General features: G+C 52.2%; 1 protein-coding gene across 4 annotated transcripts in view; it reads left to right on the top strand.

Annotated features, from left to right (window-relative positions):
- The window catches only part of arhgap21b (Rho GTPase activating protein 21b), a 46,323-nt gene extending 29,423 nt beyond the window's left edge, over positions 1-16,900 (top strand). Inside the window, exons 8-26 of one of the 4 annotated variants that reach the window (XM_023815720.2) lie at positions 1,462-1,488; positions 2,346-3,954; positions 6,369-6,515; positions 6,604-6,700; positions 6,809-6,854; positions 7,084-7,215; positions 9,278-9,577; positions 9,811-9,872; positions 9,966-10,114; positions 10,350-10,492; positions 10,595-10,753; positions 10,848-10,926; positions 11,157-11,230; positions 11,315-11,404; positions 11,966-12,091; positions 12,188-12,229; positions 12,384-12,489; positions 14,527-14,558; positions 14,782-16,900. In XM_023815720.2, the coding sequence (XP_023671488.2) occupies positions 1,462-1,488; positions 2,346-3,954; positions 6,369-6,515; positions 6,604-6,700; positions 6,809-6,854; positions 7,084-7,215; positions 9,278-9,577; positions 9,811-9,872; positions 9,966-10,114; positions 10,350-10,492; positions 10,595-10,753; positions 10,848-10,926; positions 11,157-11,230; positions 11,315-11,404; positions 11,966-12,091; positions 12,188-12,229; positions 12,384-12,489; positions 14,527-14,558; positions 14,782-16,179 (4,818 nt within the window). In that variant the 3' untranslated portion in view covers positions 16,180-16,900. Of the gene's footprint in view, positions 1-1,461; positions 1,489-2,345; positions 3,955-6,368; positions 6,516-6,603; positions 6,701-6,808; positions 6,855-7,083; positions 7,216-9,277; positions 9,578-9,810; positions 9,873-9,965; positions 10,115-10,349; positions 10,493-10,594; positions 10,754-10,847; positions 10,927-11,156; positions 11,231-11,314; positions 11,405-11,965; positions 12,092-12,187; positions 12,230-12,383; positions 12,520-14,526; positions 14,559-14,781 lie in introns of all 4 variants that reach the window. The other 3 variants (XM_023815717.2, XM_023815721.2, XM_023815719.2) reach the window with 3 other exon arrangements.
- The last annotated feature ends 161 nt before the right edge of the window (positions 16,901-17,061 follow it).

The following is a 17,061-nucleotide window of genomic DNA, read 5'->3' as shown; positions in this document are numbered from 1 at the left end:
TGGATGACCTGTTTTTTTGCCCCCCTTCAGAAGTAATGCTGCCCACGATTGTTGACATCTTGCCTGAACACTTCATAAAAATTCCATGTCTGACCTGTGAAGGAGTCGTCTTGGACCAAGTTCAGTCCTGCTGGCCAAGGGAACATGACAAGACAAGACAGATGCAAGGAGTTCTGGTCCTAGGCTTCTGGCACAAATAGTTATAATGTGGCTTGTCAGCTTGTTATTCATCCATATCAGAAACAGGATGGCTAGCTGTCACATGGTTACTCTAGCAAGTTACATTTACAGGAAGTAAACTTTGTTGGCCTCTTTGCCAGATTCTTGCAAAGTCATCGGGAGATAGCCTTCTTTGTGCCAAACTAAAGTCCTGGGCCAGCCCTAGGGGCCATACTCACTTTCCTGCACCCTCTGTCAGCATGCTTTTACCATTTGATCACATGGTTATCACTGAGCAGACTGGGAAGGCAATGCTTTGTGTTTTTTCCTTTTCTGGTTTCCACGACAACAGCAGTTATGGGCGTGCCTTGAGCCTTCGCGAACGGTCTCTCCGGGCTGCCTGTGCCTTTAATGCCATCACCTGTTACAGACAGATGCCTGCATGGATTTCTAATTTGGGGGCACCAGTTTTTCTTTTTGTATCTCGACTGCATCACCAACCTCAGAAAGATGTTGATGTCTGTGATCCCTCTGCGGAGGCGGACAGTACTTGTTGAGGAGAGAAATTTATAAATGAATCCTCCCACTGCTTGCCCCCCCCCCCACACACATACATACTCGGCCTACTTACACACACACACACTTCTACTAAATCTATTGCTATCATGACCAGTCATTCTCACTCCTAATAGTGCGTGAAACAGGAACGGGGGGGGGGGGGATTGAATGTCCACTGGGGTAGGCAGGGGGATGTCAGGTGTGGAGGCTCGTCCGTGCATATCCTCGTGGATGTTTGGGGGGGGGGGGGGGTGCGGCCGCTGCAGTCACCTGACCGGCCTGTGCTCCTGGTGATGGAGGGGATGGGGAGAGGGAGAAAAACGAGGGGGGGTGTGCCATCTGAGCTGAATGTATAATCAAGCAGCTGCCTTCGTCATCTCAATGGTGAGGGGAGAGAGAGAGAGAGAGAGAGAGAGAGAGGAGGGGGAGGGACAAGGAGCCGGGACAGCATCCGCGAGCGTGGGAGAACTGCTCTGGACAGAGATGCAGAGCGATGGCGCCCAGGACTGACCGCGGGATGCAGGCGGTGGGTGCAGAGCCGCGGGTCCTCTGCCGGCGACAGCAGTAACGCGGTATCTCTCCCTGCATTGCCCCCCCACCCCCCTGCAGCAGCTGTGTCACAAACGCCTTTTCACTTGTTGTACCAGCGTCAGGATGGCAGGATAAGCCGCTGCTGTTCCTTGCTTCATTCTCTCTCTCTCCTCTCTTCCTTTCCTGTCCTCCACACCTCTGGCTGCGTCGCAGTTTCCCAGCGATGTCCATCTGGCTCTGGTAAGACAAACAAGCGTAACCGCGACATCGTTGCCGCCGCTGTGCTCCTCCCCCATTCTGTGTGCCCCATCTCTGTCCATCTGTCTGTTCATCTTTCTGTGTTCCCCTCACCTCTGTCTGCCTCACGCCTCTGTCCATATCACCTGTTTTACAGCCGACATGAGCGTTCAGTACGGGTGGATCCACCTCGCCCGTTTTTTTCTTTCTTTCAGTTCTCGCCTTCTGTCCTTTGCCCTCAGATCTTTCTAGCGATGTCAAGGTAGCTCTAAGGCGGGTCTAGCGCCAGTGGTCCGATAAGCGGGCAGGCTTGTATCCGTGGCACAGGGTGATCAGACACGGTGGCCAAAGCTCAGGGAAACTCTGCCTACGTTTGGAACGGCATTCTGTTTGTTTTTGTGAATTACACATCTGGCATTAACCTGAGGCTGGCCTGGGATGATCACCGAGGTGCCTTTTGCCAGCCTGGCTCTCAGCACTGGCCAGCCGGCCCTCACACCTTTCGTGTGCCTGCGGACCAGAATGCTGGCAAGGCAGGTATGAGGTCCGACAGTCGGCGGCGGGAAAGGGGGGGTCGGGGGCCTGTTGCTTCCTTGGTAGGAAATGGTCACCCAATACAGCCTACTATCGTGGGAAGGGAATATGCCTCTTTGTTGGAAATCGATATTCCCGTAGAAGGTTCACTGTCCTGGCTGCGAGGCGTCACTGGGTCGGTTATTTACGTTTTTGAGTCGGCAGTATGTTCATCTCACCATATGATTGTGACGTGCTGCCATCTCCCAAAATGATTCGAGTTTGTCTGATGATATTGGAGCTCGCTGTCAAGTCCGTGGGGCTTACGGATGTTCCCTCTCTTCCAGGCATATTCGCAGGATGCATACCTGAAAGGCAGCGATGCGTACAGTGGACATGCTCACCAGATCCCCGACCCCCCACTCGCATGCTACCCCCGCATAGACACAAGAGTCCCAGCCATGGCCCAGGCTCCGGACGCCACTGTGGCCCAGGGGGTCCCATTGGGGACGTCTACAGATGCCCAGCTGGACTTGGGCTATCGCAGGGAGGTCACAGTCCCGCCACCAACCCTACAGAGCACCAATGCCGACCTCTCAAGCTATGGGTCACGTATAGGCCACCTGGGTCCATCTCACAGGACGGACTTCTGCCTGCCTGGCCTGGACCCTGCCCCAAATAACCCCCGGCACCTGACGATGTCATCCCCGGCAAGTCAGTTCACTCCTTGCCGGAGGACCGATCTTCCCACTGGCGGTCTTTCCAGCTACCCTGGGCGACCAGACGGACGCGCTGACCCTTTTCCTCCTCATCTCAATGCCTACGCCCCCCAGACTCGCTCCTCCACCGCCTCTGCCTCGCACCAGAACATCGACTGGCGGACCTACAAAACTTACAAGGAGTACATAGACCACAAACGGCTGCACGCCTACGGTTCGCGGACCATCCAGGAGCGGCTGGACTGCCTGCGGGCGGCTTCCCGGGGACCTGGTGAGCGGCCGCAGCCGGCACCTCGCGGGCAGGGGTTCCGGCGTCGTAGCACGTCCCATGACCGGGCATACCCGGGCCCCCCTGGGGTGCATCCCCCACGTAGCGTATCACATGACCGCCTGGGTGCAGCCGAGCTCGCTGCTCGCACAGGCAACTGGCCACGTAGCGCCTCCCAGGATGGCTTCCCCTCCAACCAACAGGGAGAGCCCAAGACTAGAACACGTTCCTTTGACTACCTGGAGCCAGTGGAGCGACGAAGCTACGGCAGAGTCATCACGGAGGAAATGAAGATCCAGCACCCTGAAGGGTGCCGGGTGGGTAGGTCCTCCCTCTCCATGCGAGTTCCTGTTCACAGGTCTCTCACTACCTACTCAGGGAGCAGTTTTCGCCAAGTTCCCATGGTGCCGCACTTCCCTAAAGGCCCAGAACCCCTCTTGTCCTCTGTCGTGGACAGGAAGCCGTGGCTGGCCGAGAGGGGCTCAGCCGTACAGAGAGCAGTCACAGCTGGTGTCTTGGGCCACCCTGGCCAGCAGCGGTCCCGCACTGAGAGCCTGCGGGTTCCAGGAAGGGAGCCAGAGCTTATGTCCCGGACTGCCTCCTGCTCAGTCTCCTCTAAGTCCCCAGCACTTAGGCAACCATCTGGCCACGGCCCCTCGAGCAACGGTGCTGCTCACTTCGGACCGTCCGGACCGCCGGATATGGTCAAGCCCCCACAGATCCTAGGTGTGGATGGAGCACTGGACCCAGTGGTCTTGAGGGAGAAGCCAGCCTTGGGGAAACCCGGGGTGCAGCCCCTCCGTCATCATTCCTACCTCTTAGCGGTGAACGAGCCGGACGGCGATGCAGCGACCGGTGTCACCTGCTGGCTACCCAATGACGCCAGACGAGAGGTCCGGCTGAAGAGGCTGGACGAGCAGAGTGGCTCCAGCAGCCTCGAGAAGTCACTCGACGCCATTCCCTTCATAGGTACGTGTCGGTCACCATGGAAACTGTGGAACAGCAAGGCTTGGGGTGGGGTGGTTTTAAGGAATGATTGGTAGATGGCAGCATGATTGATGGAAGTAGATGGGAGGCGGAAGCATATACGGGAAATGGGTGGACCTTCAGGGTCAGGGTCATGGTACAAGGTAAATGTACAAATACACTAAAGGGGAGGTTTTGTTGTAGGTGGCTATATAAATAAAATGTATTATTATTATTTGTGTCCTTTTAATCAAAACCCCAAAAGACTGCAAAAATGTGCTAAAGCACTTTCTTGGCCTGGCTTTACACAGTCTGTCATTGCAGTCTTTAAGTCCCCCCCCTGGTTTATGATCTCTCTCTCCCCCCCCCCCCCCCCATGTGGAGTGCTCTTGTACATTTACAGTTTATCATTTCAGTTTCAAACCATTTCTTTTAATTGTTAGTGGCTGTTAACATTGGGCTGTATGTTTTTTTTCGGCTGTTTTTAATAATTTGTTGCCTGTAACTGATTGATTTAGAGTGATTAAGTACTTTATCATCTTATCACTTGATCCAAGATCCCCTACGTATCATTTGCGAGGTGTGTGGTTAGTTAATATTAACCGGTGGGGCCTTGATTCAGCTATAATTCTGTGTTTAAGAAAAGTGTTAAAAATAGTAGAGTGACTTATTCAGCTGTCACCTTTGAGCAATGACGTTAGGCTTGTGCTTAGGGTGTTGGCTACAAACTCTGTGCACTGTTCTGTCGTCTTTTTCTTTTTTTTTCCATTACATGCAACTCAAAACCCCAAAAGCCCTGGAAGCATTTAAATGTAGACCCCAGATACTTTTCCATCACGATAGTCGTGGATCACGAGACACAAGCATATAGAGAAGTGTGACCTGTGACATGTTGGAGACAGAGCGATGAATAAGACCTAATAAGGGGTGTGCTATGAATGTGGCCCTGTGCTTCCTCAAGGCCGTTCTGGTTGATAATGACCTCTTCAGCAGATGTCTGATCTCTGATGACCTGTGGTGGGTTAATGAGAGAAGCTGTTGCTGTTGCTTGGTATCCAATTGGCAGTATTTCAGTCGGAGCCACCTAGAGGTTACCAGCTGCACCTTGTGGCAGATTGGAACCATTGGAGTTCTTCCCTCCACTCCAGGGTCTGTGGCCAGTCCCTGACAGTCCTTGTGGGGGCATTTCTATGGATGAACGTAGCCATACCTCAGGTCAAGCATCTGGGTCTTCAGGACCGTCTGACTTGCAGGCAGAGGAAGGCGGCAGTTTCCGAGGGTGTAAAGCGTTCCGACGCTTGTGGCGGCTCTTGTGTTTTTGGACCGTGTGGTAGAAACGTGGGCGTGTGAAATTCATCCTGCTCTCTGGCTGAATGTCTGAGCAGCCGATGCTAGTTCAAACTGGAGAAGGGACATTGCTGTAGTACCTTTCAGTACTTAACCTCAGTCACTCCAGTAGCATGTAAAGATGAATACGTAAGAGAAATTGATTGACTTTGGGTGAAAGTGCAAGGTAATGCAAGGGAGAGAGCCCCAACATGGAATCCTGGTCGACCCTGGAGAGCTGCAGAGGTGCCGTGGTTTACCAGCCCCTGCAGTATCTACTGGATGAGTGTGCAGACTGCAGTGGGGCTCTGCTAGACTCCTACCTCCTTCCAGTACGAGCAGTTGGGGGGGTGGGAAACTAGGGCAGCTACTTTAATTATAGCCACAAACCCCCTCAGCGGCACAGTCTCAGATACTCCTCTGAACGGGACACGCAACCCAGAACTTTTCCTCCTCTTGGAAAAGGGGACGTTTCCAAAAAAACCCGTCCCCGTTGATGGCGGCCCTCGTGAGTGGGCCCCTGGGATCTTCTGTTTGCGTGTTGAGCTTTTGTTTAGTTGCTGCCGTAAGTTGGTCACTAACAGTGTCATGCGTTTAATTTCTGCCACTCCAGGTCGTAGGAAAGGCTGTTTTTCCACTGCCCCTTTCGAGTTTCTGAATTGGACCAGGGTAAAATGTTGCTGCCTGAGTTTTTATGCAGGCGATGTAGCGATACTTCACTTGACTTATAGGCGAACTTTGGACCCGTTCCTGGCAACTTGGCTCCACCTATCACCTGATGCCTGGGATGAATCGGTCTATTGAAAGGGCTGGGAGACGGCGGGCTTGTTTGTTTAACCAATTACTTAGCCGTCTGTTGTGTGGCCCAGTATCAGAATGTAGATTAACAGCTCCACCCTTGTATAGCTGTAAGTCTCTCTTCCAAGTTTTCCAGTTTATGCCATCTTCAGAGGTAATCTTTTGTAGTGGAACATTGATGTGACGTTCTGTATTGACATCCTGGTTCTGTGTTCATGCTCTTAGCCTGGTGGTTTATCAGTGCCTCTCTGGTGCCTCATGATGTGTGACTCCCATCTGTCGCGTGTTTCCAGATGAGCCCTCTAGCCCCACTGCCGACCACGGCGCCGCACACATTCCCGCTTCCGCCGTGATTTCCGTCTCTGCCCCCTCGCCGTCAACCTCACCCAGTCCGGCCACCCCGTCCCCGCTCATGCGGCGCCAGCTCTCCCACGACCAAGGTATGACCCCCCACCACTGCCAAAAAGCTTGCTATGCTTGCTACTGAAATGTTGTCGATCTCACTCCTTTTTCTCTCTGCCCCCAAAGATTCACTCAGAAACATCCAGGAGCAATCTGGCAGCAAAACAGAGAGGTCCAAGTCCTTTGATGAGGGTCTGGACAACTACAGGGAAGAAGGGCGGCCGTAAGTGTCCAGTCACCGCAACTGCTGCTTGTTCCTCAAACTCTCCCCTTGTCCCCCTTGGCGTGGCTTATGAACCCTAACCTTCCTGGTTTTGTCTCTACCAACCAGACGGTCCTCAAGCAAGCACATTCCCGCCTTCAGAGGTCTCAAGAAGGTAGTGCTCCTTTCACCTACTGGTATTTAGGGCACAGATGGGCTTTGGACTGGTACAGCTTACAGGTCAGCCCCATGACAGACTAAGTCTGGGCTTGGCACCGTTAAGGGCAGCATGTAGACAGCATTAACAACCAAGACTTTCTTCACACTTGTTAACTAAGGTTGTATGTGGCCTTTGTTGGGCAGTTCACGTTTGCGTACTGGGTATCTAAGCTGCTGTTCCTTAGGCTAAAGCTCTGGATGGGTACAAGTCCTCGGAAGATTCCGGATCCAGGAGGGATTCTTCCTCGGACATATTCAGCGATTCTTCCAAAGAGGGATGGCTACACTTCCGGCAGTTCACAATGGACAAGAGCAAGGTACTCTCTCACGTGATCACTCCCGCTTTTACGTGATCACTCCCGCTCTCAAATGTTTGTCTCCAGACGTGGATGCTTCTTGACCGGAATTATCACATCTGTTATCACGCTTCTGTTTGTCCTGTGTGTGATGTGGGCTTTGCATTTGGGGCTCTGCTTGTCCTGTGTGTGATGTGGGCTTTGCATTTGGGGCTCTGCTTGTCCTGTCTGTGATGTGGGCTTTGCATTTGGGGCTCTGCTTGTCCTGTCTGTGATGTGGGCTTTGCATTTGGGGCTCTGCTTGTCCTGTCTGTGATGTGGGCTTTGCATTTGGGGCTCTGCTTGTCCTGTCTGTGATGTGGGCTTTGCATTTGGGGCTCTGCTTGTCCTGTCTGTGATGTGGGCTTTGCATTTGGGGCTCTGCTTGTCCTGTCTGTGATGTGGGCTTTGCATTTGGGGCTCTGCTTGTCCTGTCTGTGATGTGGGCTTTGCATTTGGGGCTCTGTTTGTCCTGTCTGTGATGTGGGCTTTGCATTTGGGGCTCTGCTTGTCCTGTCTGTGATGTGGGCTTTGCATTTGGGGCTCTGCTTGTCCTGTCTGTGATGTGGGCTTTGCATTTGGGGCTCTGCTTGTCCTGTCTGTGATGTGGGCTTTGCATTTGGGGCTCTGCTTGTCCTGTCTGTGATGTGGGCTTTGCATTTGGGGCTCTGCTTGTCCTGTCTGTGATGTGGGATTTGCATTTGGGGCTCTGCTTGTCCTGTCTGTGATGTGGGCTTTGCATTTGGGGCTCTGCTTGTCCTGTCTGTGATGTGGGCTTTGCATTTGGGGCTCTGCTTGTCCTGTCTGTGATATGTGGGCTTTGCATTTGGGGCTCTGCTTGTAATGTCTCTCATGGAGGCTTTAAGATTGTCTACAACTGGTGCTTTGCAATCACATTATGTCTTATTCCTTGGCTGGACGAATCGGTGTTTCTTTCCTGGATTTTTTCCCTTCTCCCATGTTGCTTGTTCAGCTTTATTTTTCAATACATCTCGAACGGGTGTCTTAATTAGTCCACACTTAGTAGCACAGCAGACTAATCAGATTCCTGTGTGTAGATGGCCTACACAGAGCACCCTCCCCCAATCTGTCTCTCTAAACTTCCCTAAGTGGGGCAGATCCTTGGCAGAAGGTCCTGGTGCACGCGGGTCCTTCATAGATCGCCGTGTGTCCTCTCTACGGTGACATTCTGGCAGTAAGATAAATGACCGCTCAGAGAGAAACTGGGCCCTCCTTTACCTTAGACTTTTGTCAGATGCATCCCCGCCCCGCCCTCACTGGAAACTCTTGCGTAGGAATGAAGAACGATGGTGAGTTTGGCCTTGAGCTCCTGTTCTGAACTTGGAGCTGCAGAAGGGGTACCACATTGCTGTTGGCTAGAGTCTTACCATGCTGTCAGGCGGCCTGGCGCTCTCACACGATGCTCCTCCAGATGTCGAAGGGCAACTGGGACGTCCACCGGATCTCTCGTTGTGGAAGTTGGCTTGCATCCATCTCATTGTCAGTTGAATAGGCGATTCCTTGGATACCCTGATTCCTCCACACACACGGATCAATCTGCCCCCCCCCCCACCTCAGCTCTTGACACGGCTGTGAGTGGGAGATGGCTGTTAGCTATAGGCATTCATCATCCCATCCCATACCGTTACATTTCCCGGCTGCCAGATGGCCTGGGATCCACCAGCGTGTATGATCCACCGAAGTGTGGTACCCACCGGAGCACAAGGTCCACCAGCCGTCTGCGACTTCTGCGGTAGCGTGTTGTGTGGGGAGCTGCTGAAGCTCCAGAAATAGGGATGAGGAGCATATCAGGGCAGGCCAGCTTTATCATGACTGCTGTTCCCTGTAAGCAAAATCTGACCATTTTCTGAGAGGAACGCTGGGATCTTTATACCCATTTTATTCCAACCTTGCTCTCACCACCTGTCCTGTTCGTCTGGGCTCACCCTTCTATTCTTCTCTCTCCCTCTGTCTTCTTTTACTCTGTCACTCTGCCTCATTTAATCTCTCTCCAATTCTCTTCATTTCTTTATTTCCGTGGCAGCGAGTGGGCAGTGGTATCCGGACCTGGAAGCAGATGTATGCAGTGCTGCGAGGCCACTCCCTCTACCTCTACAAGGACAGGAAGGAGGGGCTGGCCCAGGCATCTTCAGCGAGTGACAGCGAGCAGCAGCCAATCAGCGTCAAGGCCTGCCTGATTGACATCTCCTACAGCGACACCAAGCGCAAAAATGTGCTGCGGCTCACCACCTCCGACTGCGAGTACCTTTTCCAAGCGGAGGACCGAGAGGACATGCTGTCCTGGATTCGCGTCATCCAGGAAAACCAGAGTCTGGATGAAGAGGTGGGCGTGTCTGAGGGAGGGGTTACTGGGGTTAAGGGTGGAGCCAATAAAAGAACCATGTTGTTTCCAGGAGGCTAAACTAGGGAGGACTTAGTTGTTGTTTTTTTTTTGCAATTTTGTTTTGCTTTGTAACTATTTTTGTTTTTGGTCCAAGGCCCAGGAGTTTCTTAAAATGTTTATGGGAGGTGTCTGTGGACAGCTGCAGTGACCCCTGGTGTTATTACCTCTTGTAGAGTGCTGGTGTTACAAGCCGGGATCTCATCAGCAAGAAGATAAAGGAATACAATATGATGAGGTAAGCAGAGCCATTTGCCCCCGTTCGGCACATGCCTGTCGGCTGTGTTCGGGCCCCACTTCAACGGCATCCGTTTGCCTGTGCGCCTCCCAGCTGCCCCAGCGGTAAGACGGAGCCCTCCCCCAAAGCATCCCGCCAGTCTCTCAGCATCAGGCAGACACTGCTGGGGGGGAAGGGGGACAGCAGGGCTACCAGCATGCTCTCCCCGAAGCAGGACTCCGAGAGGAAGACCCCGCACAAAGGTAAGGGGTTGACGACATGCCAGTGCACGCTATACCCTGGCCAGTCATGCCAAGCTGAAATGCACTTATAAACAATGTGTGAAGTATACACAAGTCTTTGAATTGGAAGCTGAGATTCTGACCCAAAACCACAGCTGTCTTTGCACAATTACCATTCATGAATGATGCCTGTTGGGGGACTTTCTGCCTTGTGCTTTAACATTGGATGTCTTTACGGCTCCCTGTGCTCTGTTAGATGATTCCAGCCCCCCCAAGGACAGGAGTGCCTGGAGGAAGGGCATCCCCAGCCTGATTAAGAAGCCTTTCGAGAAGAAGCCCACAGCGGGGGTCACATTCGGGGTACGGCTGGATGACTGCCCCCCTGCTCAGTCCAACGCGGTAAGACCCACGCACGGCTACTTTTTTTTTTTCTTTTTAACTTCTGAGTCTGTCTGCTGGGAGCCATGACCACGTGTTTCCTAATGATCCTCCGTCCTGCAGTTCGTGCCCCTGATCGTGGAGGTGTGCTGCAAACTGGTGGAGGAGCGAGGGCTGGAGTATACGGGCATCTACCGCGTACCAGGCAACAACGCTGCCATTTCCAGCATGCAGGAGGAGCTGAACAACAAAGGCATGGACGACATGGACATCCAGGATGACGTGAGTGGTTGACACCCCCCCCCCACCCCAGTATTGCCACCTCTCTGCTCAGTCTTCTCTTTGACACCTCTTATTCTCACTCTTTCCCACATAGAAATGGAAGGACCTTAACGTTATCAGCAGTTTACTCAAATCGTTCTTCCGGAAACTTCCAGAACCTCTATTTACAAACGGTGAGAATTATCTGTACCCGTGATGAAAACATTATGTAAATCTTGCCATTGCGAGGTTTCTGTGCCATGTTTTCCTTCTGGAATATCGCCGTAACGCACGCATATTCAGAAATGGAGATGGAGCACCACCTAGTGGACAAGGGGGGAACTTCACTACATTTGAATAATGTCATAATCGTGCGTCTTACTGCAAAGCTAAAAGCTACACTGTTTTCTTTTGTTCTTAACAGAGAAATATGCAGATTTTATCGAGGCTAACAGGACTGAAAACCCAGTCGAGAGACTGAAAGTGCTGAAGAGGCTGGTGAGTAGAACGGGTGGCAGCGGTGTTGGATGAACTCTTTCTGCAATCGCTGGGAATATGACAGTATGCATACATATTCTCCAGCTCCAGCAACTACCGGACCACCATTACGAAACCCTCAAATTCCTCTCTGCACACCTGAAAACCGTGGCAGAAAACTGTGAGAAAAACAAGGTAATGTTGCCCTCTAGTGGCAGCAGGTCAATTTTACAATTCGATGGTCAGCCGGTCGTTGTCGTCTGTGGCTCCTTGACTCTGCCAGGCTACATGGTTGCCAAATACTCACCCTAGTGCCATAGCTGTCAGCAGACTGGTTACATGTAGAAGTGTTAAGTGTGTCCAGTAATAACTCATAACTGGTGTCTTCACCTGAAGTCAGACTAATTTGCTGTTTATGTTGATGAAGCAGTCGGTGCAGAAGCAGGGGTTAACGGGCACAAACAATGTGGAGACGAGTTTATAATTTGAGGCTTTCAAAGAGCGCTGCACGAGAAATGAAAAATGTTGATTGGTCAAATCACAGCAAGAACTCCATTAAAACGGCCAGTGAAGCATAGCTAGATAATTACAGGCCTAATTACAATCAGGCAGCTTGCACAGCAGATCTCCCGACCTGGGAGCAGGTGTCCTGTGTGTGTGTGAGAGTGCATGTGTTGGTGAAGTCAGTCTGCCTGATTAGTGATGCTACAAGCAGCTGTTTGCCTCACTCCCAAACACCTGCCGTCTGTCTCCCAGATGGAACCACGAAATTTGGCCATCGTGTTCGGCCCAACCCTGGTGAGGACGTCCGAGGACAACATGACCCACATGGTGACCCACATGCCTGACCAGTATAAGATTGTGGAGACGCTCATACAGCAAGTAAGTGCCCTGCCCTTGCCGCTTGGAGCTCAGCCTTGAGCGCGCTCTCCTGGAACATGTCCTTAAAGCCCGCCCTCTCTGTCTGCTTCTGTGCAGTACGACTGGTTTTTCACCGAGGAAGGGGACGAGGAGCCCACGGTGGGTATCGATGCACTCCATTCTTCTCCGTTAATTTCTCCCTGTCGCATCCCAGCTGAACGTCATGGCCGGATTGGTGTGCGTGTGTGTGTGCGTGCACAAGTGTATGAGAGAGAGCCTCCGGTCTAGTCTCACCACCCCCTCCTCCATGCAGAGCGTGATCCAGCGGGAGGGCGCTGTAGAGTCGCAGCCCCTGCCAAACATTGACCATCTACTCCCCAACATAAAACGGACTGCCAGCTCTCCTGGGGAAGTATCAGGTAACTTACCTGCACCAGACAACCTTCGGGGTGGGTTAACCGCTCTTTTGCTACGCTTAACATTTTGACTAGCCGGTGAGACCTCCGACACGGTGACCTTGTCCGAAGGCTCCGTCGTCAGCTACTTGGTCTGATTAGCCTCCTTGCTAACACTTGACCATGTGTCAACTCCATGACTCCTGGAGGTCAGTGTTCAAGGAAGGAAAAAATGGCTCTTTGTTTGCTTGTCATTAGAAATGATGCACTTAAACCAAACGAGCTGAAAAGTAAAGTGTTGGTTTTAATGCAAACTGCAGTAGCCATTTTGCCATTGAGTGTCCTGGTAGCCTCTCTGTCTTTTGGGCCTAAATGGTCTGTCTGTGTGCAGCTAATCTAGTTTGTTTCTGCAGTTGTTTTTGTTTCATTTAGATATTTTAAAATTGTTCAAGCAGCCAGAGGCTCCAGTTCAAACAACCTCCTGCCGCCTTGTTCCTTTACTTTGTCCTGTTCTCTCTCTCCCTGCACATTCATCACGTCGTCTTGCGTTTCCCTGAGTTCTCTTGAGTTGGATGATTGTGATCATGCCTACTGTTTCACTAACCAAGCATGTTCTTTCCCAAAAAAGAAAGAAATTACCCTTTTGTCTCTAGTGCTTCCTGTCTCCCTCCATTCACACATACCGATCTCGAAACAGGCCAAGTGGGAGGAGTCTATCACACGGTGATGTCACAGATGGATTCTGTAATGTCGCTGATGGACAGCTGGAACTGTAGGAAGAAGGACGATTGTTGCCCCCTTTGTAACTGCCTAGTCTGCAGAAACCCACGATTTTTGTAAACTGGGAACAAAAACCCCATATTTCCTTGGTTTATGATTCATTTCTAAGAATTCACAAGTACGAACGATAGTGCTTAATGTCTGAAAGCCTTTCTGCTGTTTCTTATCTCTGAAGCGGTCCGTGAGGAGAAATAGAATGGTATGCTCTGGGTTTCTAACACGTCCTGTAGCATCCAGTCACGTCTCAGGAGTGTGGTGAGGGGCTGAGCTACAGCTAGTGCTTCAACGCTAAACTCGTAAAGACCAGTCCGTTAATGAGCACGCTTGACCTCGAGAAGGACAGACAGCTGAAGAGCGAAGGCTACAGCAGACCGGTGTCCCAGCTGGCTGCGAGGATCACCGCTCCTTGGCCCTCTTGTGGCTCTTTTGGCGCCATTAGCTCTTCTAGCACTTTTAGCTCTATTAGTAGTATTAGCTTAGGTAGCCATCTAAATCTACTAGGTTCTTTTAGGTCTGTTAGTTATGCTAACGCTCTTAGCCTTCTTTGCTCTGCTTGACTCTGATAGCTTTGCTAGCTCAGTTAGCGCAGCTAGCACTTTTAGCTCTGCTAACTCAGCTAGATTTTGCCAGCCCCTTCCTTCTCTCCTGTCATGTCTGGCTTCTGTGGATTCCCCATAGCCGCTTTGTATAGTTCATTCTGCATCCTGTCACTACCTCCCAGCTACAGACAGACAGATTTCCACAGCATACATCAGCCACACTGTGCCTGCAAATAGACTCACACAGGTCTTAAAGTTATCGAAACCTGACAGGTCACAGCAGACCCACACAAGGAACATGTAGAGAGCCCAGGTAATATTAATGTGAGGACACTTCACTGGGTTTCAGGTCACCTGGAGACACAGTTAACCTCATAAAAACATTCCAATGCTGATATCAGAGCTGTCTCTGCCTGCCTTTGACTGTGCCAACTTGGGGAAGAATACATCACACTGGAGTGTAACAGAGCGCTGGTGGACTGGTGTGCATGCTCTGCATCCTGTTGTGGTGTAAGCGTTGGGTTGTCCTGCCCACCCCTCTTCAGTCGTCCAATCATGGATCTCCACCTGTGGTGACAGCTTCCTATGGTGTCCCTTTGTGCGTGACCTGACTGTTCTCCTCCTAGCCCCCTCCTGCCTCCCTCTGGTGTGGTGCTACTTTTTCCACCCTCTTACCTCACACAAGGTAGATAACAAGCTTCCCCAAGCCAAAGCACTCATCTCTTCTTTTTGTTGCTTTCAGATTCAGCCACTAGTGACTCAGCCAAATCTAAGGTGAGTACCCCGGTGGGCATTCTAATTTGGCTGTCCCCAGGTCTGATTTGAAAAACATGGATTTTTGTTTTGTGTGTCGGACGATCTCCAGCCACGTCCGAGTTAAATTTGGAGCACAGTCGCATTTCCTGTCTCCTGTTATGTTGGTCCGTCCCGGGCCTATATGTATGGTGATCCGTCATTCTGAAAGTGGTTGTGTGACAGATACTTCCTGTTTCTGCAGGGCTCTTGGGGGCCTGGCAAGGAGCAGTACAGCAAGGACCTTCTGCGCACATCCATCTTTGCGGCGGCGAGCCGCAAGCGGAAGAAAGTGAAGGAGAGGCCGGCGCTTAGCAGCTCGGACGATGATCTGGACAGGGCGGTCCTAAAGAAAGAGGCCCCAGGCCAGAGTCACAGCGTGGCCAAAACTGGGGGAAAGATCGCGGCAACAGCGGCACATGACGTGGATATGAAAGGGACCTGCGGGAAAGACGCCGGGAAGGTCGCAGAGTTACCGGCCAAGGGCCCAATTGAACAAGAGAACGTTGTCTCGCAGAAGGAGCCAGACCAAACTGGGCCACCTGCCCAGCCTCCCTGCCCCAAACTGGCCAGCTCACCCTCCCTGGGCTATCGCCTGCCGCCGGAATCCTCGCTTTCGGACCCTCCATCCCACTGCGACGACGCCACCTCAGACCTAGGAACCTTGAATAGCACCAGTTCTCAGATGTCCACACAGCGGAGTCGGCATGGGAAGCGGGCACCCCTGGAGGTGTGTGGCCCAGCCGCTGATGTGTGCTCCATCACCTCGGACTATTCCACCACGTCCTCCATGACCTTCCTGACCGGGCACGAGGCCGGGCTCCTGAGCCCAGAGGTTCAGTCGGTGGCCGAGAGCCGAGGCGACGAGGCAGACGATGAGCGAAGCGAGCTGGTGAGCGAGGGCCGGCCGGCTGACACAGACAGTGAGAGTGACTTCCCCATCTTTGCCAGCCATGAGGGCTCACAGGAGAGGATCCCGCCCTCGACGAGCACCCCGGCCGGGAGCCTCAACACGGGCCCCAGCCTGCCAGCACCCGACCACCGCCGCCCCGCCCCCGAGCCATCCTTCGAAGGGGGGCTGGGTAGCAAGGAGTTGGGCTATCTGTCAAAGGGGAGGCCCCTGTCCAGGAGCGAATCTGAGAAGCAGGAGCAGGCCTGGCGGCAGAGGATGACCGAGAGGCTGAAGTGCCAGCTGAGGAACTCGGCCGACGATATGTTCGGCGTGGGCGCTCAGAACTCCGGATCGCCCGAGGCTCGCAAGCGGAAGGGGATTAGGCGGCGCCACACCATGGGGGGGCAAAGTGACTTCGCGGAGCTGGGCGTCGCCGACATCTGGAGGGGCCGCAGCCAGGAGTCAGAGCTCTCGGCCATGGACAGGCTGAAGCCTAAATGCAGCTCACAGGACTTCTCCATCCGGGACTGGATCGCCCGGGAGCGATCCCGTTCTAGCAGTCTAGCTCCAGCTGGGGAGGCAGGCGGGTTCCAGGGAGCGGCAGCAGAGCAGCTGAACGGGGATTATCCCGAGAGGAGGGTGCCTCCGGTGGACACGCACAAACCCTCCGGATCGCAAGTGGTCCGCTCCAGATTCTATCAGTATCTATAACACAGGAAGGTGTGTGTGCGGGCGTGTGTGTGTGTGGGTGCGCGTGTGACGTAAGTTATGGCTGCTGCACTTCAGTGTTTTTATATCAGTGCAAACAAGGGGGGGGGGGGGGGTCGTAGCAGTAACAACTGGAATCTACGCTGCATTTCTGTAATATTTGACAACAGTCGGACAGGTCTGCTGGTTGTTGGATGAGGACATGGGAACACTGGGAGGACTACCCAGTAAGGATTACTGGGGGACCCCTTCACCCCAAGCCTGAACTCAAATTGGAAAGGAAAGTGCCTCCTGCCATATCAATTCTGGGAGAGTTTGGGTGCCATAGTGTCTGTTGTTAACATGTAAAATTGTACTGTGAATTAAAATTTTAAGTACAAATCATTTGATAGGTAATATACAGATAGGCATCCCATCTGGGTCGGCATATTTTATAAGTATTGTTGCTTTTTTGGGTTTTAATCGACCTTAGATTTTAAATATTTCTGTAAGATAAGTAAGTTAAATGTACATATTTTGTGTCTAGCTGCTTTTTTGGCACCAGATTTTCCGTAATGTGACGTGTAGATGGAGAGCGCGGGGAAAGCTGGGCACGCAATGGCTGTTCTCGTCGCTTAGAGCCGCGCGAACAGATGATAAAAAAAAAAAAAAAAAACAGGACGCCGTACATCTACAAAAGGAGTCTTACCGCCTAAAACACTGGAAATAAAATCGTTATGTCACTCCTCCTGGCCGGTGTCTTTTCAGGTTTCAGGAAGTTCCTGCAGCATTCGTGTTGATCTCCATCCTGCGATGTTCTGGATATTTGTCATAGTGAAGTGTTTACACACAAAACTGCACGTTAATTGCATGTTGAATGCATATTTACTCAAACAAAATGACTGG

The sequence above is a fragment of the Paramormyrops kingsleyae genome, chromosome 4, assembly GCF_048594095.1.
Source record: "Paramormyrops kingsleyae isolate MSU_618 chromosome 4, PKINGS_0.4, whole genome shotgun sequence".
NCBI classification, from domain to species: domain Eukaryota; kingdom Metazoa; phylum Chordata; class Actinopteri; order Osteoglossiformes; family Mormyridae; genus Paramormyrops; species Paramormyrops kingsleyae.
Note: the sequence above shows the minus strand (reverse complement) of the source record. Positions and strands in the feature narration are given on the sequence as shown.